The sequence below is a fragment of the Carlito syrichta genome, unplaced genomic scaffold, assembly GCF_000164805.1.
Source record: "Carlito syrichta isolate Samal-C Ts95f unplaced genomic scaffold, Tarsius_syrichta-2.0.1 Scaffold301956, whole genome shotgun sequence".
NCBI lineage: Eukaryota > Metazoa > Chordata > Mammalia > Primates > Tarsiidae > Carlito > Carlito syrichta.
Window position 1 is genome coordinate 16,121 of NW_007246052.1, and position 2,312 is coordinate 18,432.

General features: G+C 51.9%; 1 protein-coding gene across 1 annotated transcript in view; it reads right to left on the reverse strand.

Annotated features, from left to right (window-relative positions):
- TSKS (testis specific serine kinase substrate) overlaps nucleotides 1–2,312 on the reverse strand; it is a 16,042-nt gene that overhangs the window by 7,122 nt on the left and 6,608 nt on the right. Inside the window, exons 3-5 of the mRNA XM_021711241.1 lie at nucleotides 1,099–1,194; nucleotides 809–892; nucleotides 452–535 (exon numbers count right to left, since the gene is read on the reverse strand). Of these exons, the coding sequence (XP_021566916.1) occupies nucleotides 452–535; nucleotides 809–892; nucleotides 1,099–1,194 (264 nt within the window). The remainder of the gene's footprint in view (nucleotides 1–451; nucleotides 536–808; nucleotides 893–1,098; nucleotides 1,195–2,312) is intronic.

A 2,312-nucleotide genomic window follows, 5' to 3' on the forward strand; every position in this document is an offset into this window, starting at 1 on the left:
TTTTTTTTTTTTTTTTTTTTTTTTTTGAGTCCCAGTTTGTTACCCAGGCTGGAGTGCAGTGGCAGGCTCACAGCCACGGCAGCCTCAACTTGCTGGGCTCAGGCGATCCTTTTGCCTCAGCCCTCCTAGTAGCCGGAACTACAGGCGCGTGCTACCATGCCCGCCTAATTTTTGATTTATTGTAGAGACAAGGTCTCACCAGGTTACCCAGGTTGGTCTTGAACTAGTGGGCTCAAGCAATCCTCTCGCTCCGCCTCCCAAAGTGCTGGGATTACAGACATGAGCCATTGTGCCCAGCCTTGAATCTTTCTTATTAATGGATTCTGTCTAAGACTGTGAACAGGGGCAGTGTGGTGCGGTGTCAGGACAGGAAGTTCCACCTGAAGTGTACCTCAAGTCCCTGATGCGTCTGACCTCCTCCCCAAAATCCTGGGTCGCCACCCCCCCTTACCTCCAGCAGGGCTGAGTTCTGCTTCAAGACGTGGGTTTTGATCTCAGCATCTTCTACCGATCGGGTCACCTTCCGGCAGTTCTCCTGGGTCAGGACATCAGGGTGAGGTTGCCCCCCAACCCTCAGCCTGGCTATTTCCATGCGGGCCCTACACCCCATACAAGACACACCCACTCACCAGCCTGGTTCTGGTGGCTTGAGGCATGGCTTCCTCCTTAGCCATACCTGACCTGGGCTACCCCTCCTTTTCCTCCCACCTCTCTTAGGTCCACCCACTTCATTCCTTCACTCCTCCTCCCACCCTCTTCTACCTCCCATTCCCTTGTCCCCACCCCACACCTGTCCCCTATGGCTCACCTTGAGTTGACTACAGTACCCCTCCAATTCTTCTGCCTCCTGCCGCCTTCTCTCAAGATTCTCGCTCAGCACAGAACACTCGCTCTGGAGCAAGGAAGGGAGGAGGGGTTAGCCAGGGCTGCAAGGCAACAGCCCATCAGGAGTATGGTCTGGGCCTGGGGGTCCCTTTCCCTTCTGAGCCTCAAGTTTCCCAACTGGGCAATGGGTGCATTGGGTTGGAGTCAGGCTGCAAGAGGGAAGCTTAGCCCTGGAGAAAGAGCAGGTGTTGGGATGGGGAGGAGTCCTCATACCTGCAGGGTCTGCACATGCTGGTTAACCCGGGTGGTCTTTTCCTTCAAGCTGGTAATGGAGTCTTTGGCACGGACTAATCCACTGTTGACCCCACTCTGAGGAAGAATGGGAGACAGGTGGGTCAGTGAGTGTGTGGGGGCAAACCCCAACCCCCCCAAAAATTATACAGCCAGGCATGGTGGCTCATGCCTGTAATCCCAGTACTTTGGGAGGCCGAGGTGAGAGGATTGCCTGACCCATGGGTTCAAGACCAGCCTGGGCAACTTGACCAGACCTCATCTCTATAATAAATCAAAAAAATTAGCCAGCCATGGTGGTGTGTGCCTGTAGTTCCAGCTACATGGAAGGCGGGGGTGGAAGGATAAGCAGAGCCCAGCAGGTTGAGGCTGTGCTGGCCATGAGCATGCCCCTGCACTCCCGCCTGGGCAACAGAGTGAGACTCTGACTCAAATAATAAAAAAGGGCCAGGTACAATGGCTCAGCCTGTAATTCCAGCATTTTGGGAGGCTGAGGTGAGAGGATTTCCTAAATCCAGGGATTTGAGACCAGCCTGGACAACTTGGTGAGAGCTCCTCAGCCTGTAATCCCACGCCTTTGGGAGGCTGAGGTGAGTGGATTGCCTGAGCCCGTGGGTTCGAGACCCACCTGGGCAACTTGACGAGACCTCATCTCTACAATAAATCAAAAATGAACCGGGCGTGGTAGCGCACGCCTGTAGTTCCAGCTACTTGGAAGGCTGAGGTGGAAGGATCGCCAGAGCCCAGCAGGTTGAGGCTGCGGTAGCCGGGAGCAGCCACTGCACTCCAGTCTGGGTGACAGAGTGAGACTCCAACTCAAAAAAAAAGAAAGAAAGAAAGAAAGAATGGCTGAAAAGAAAATTTCCTCAACTTGATAACTTGAACATTAATCTATATATCCAAGAAAATCTCAGTGAACTCCAAATAGGATAAACCAAAAGATATCAATATTTAGACATGTCATAATCAAACCGTTGACAGACAAACATAAAGAGGAAATCTTGAAAGCAGCAAGAGAGAAGTGACTTGTCTTATATGAGGAGCCTCAATAAGAGTAATTGTAATTTCCAGGACAACCATTAAGAAAATAAATAATTCGTGACCCGCCTGGCAGGCAAGACCTCATCTCTACAATAAAATCAAAAAATTAGCCGGGCGTGGTAGCGCACGCCTGTAATTCCGGCTACTCGGAAGGC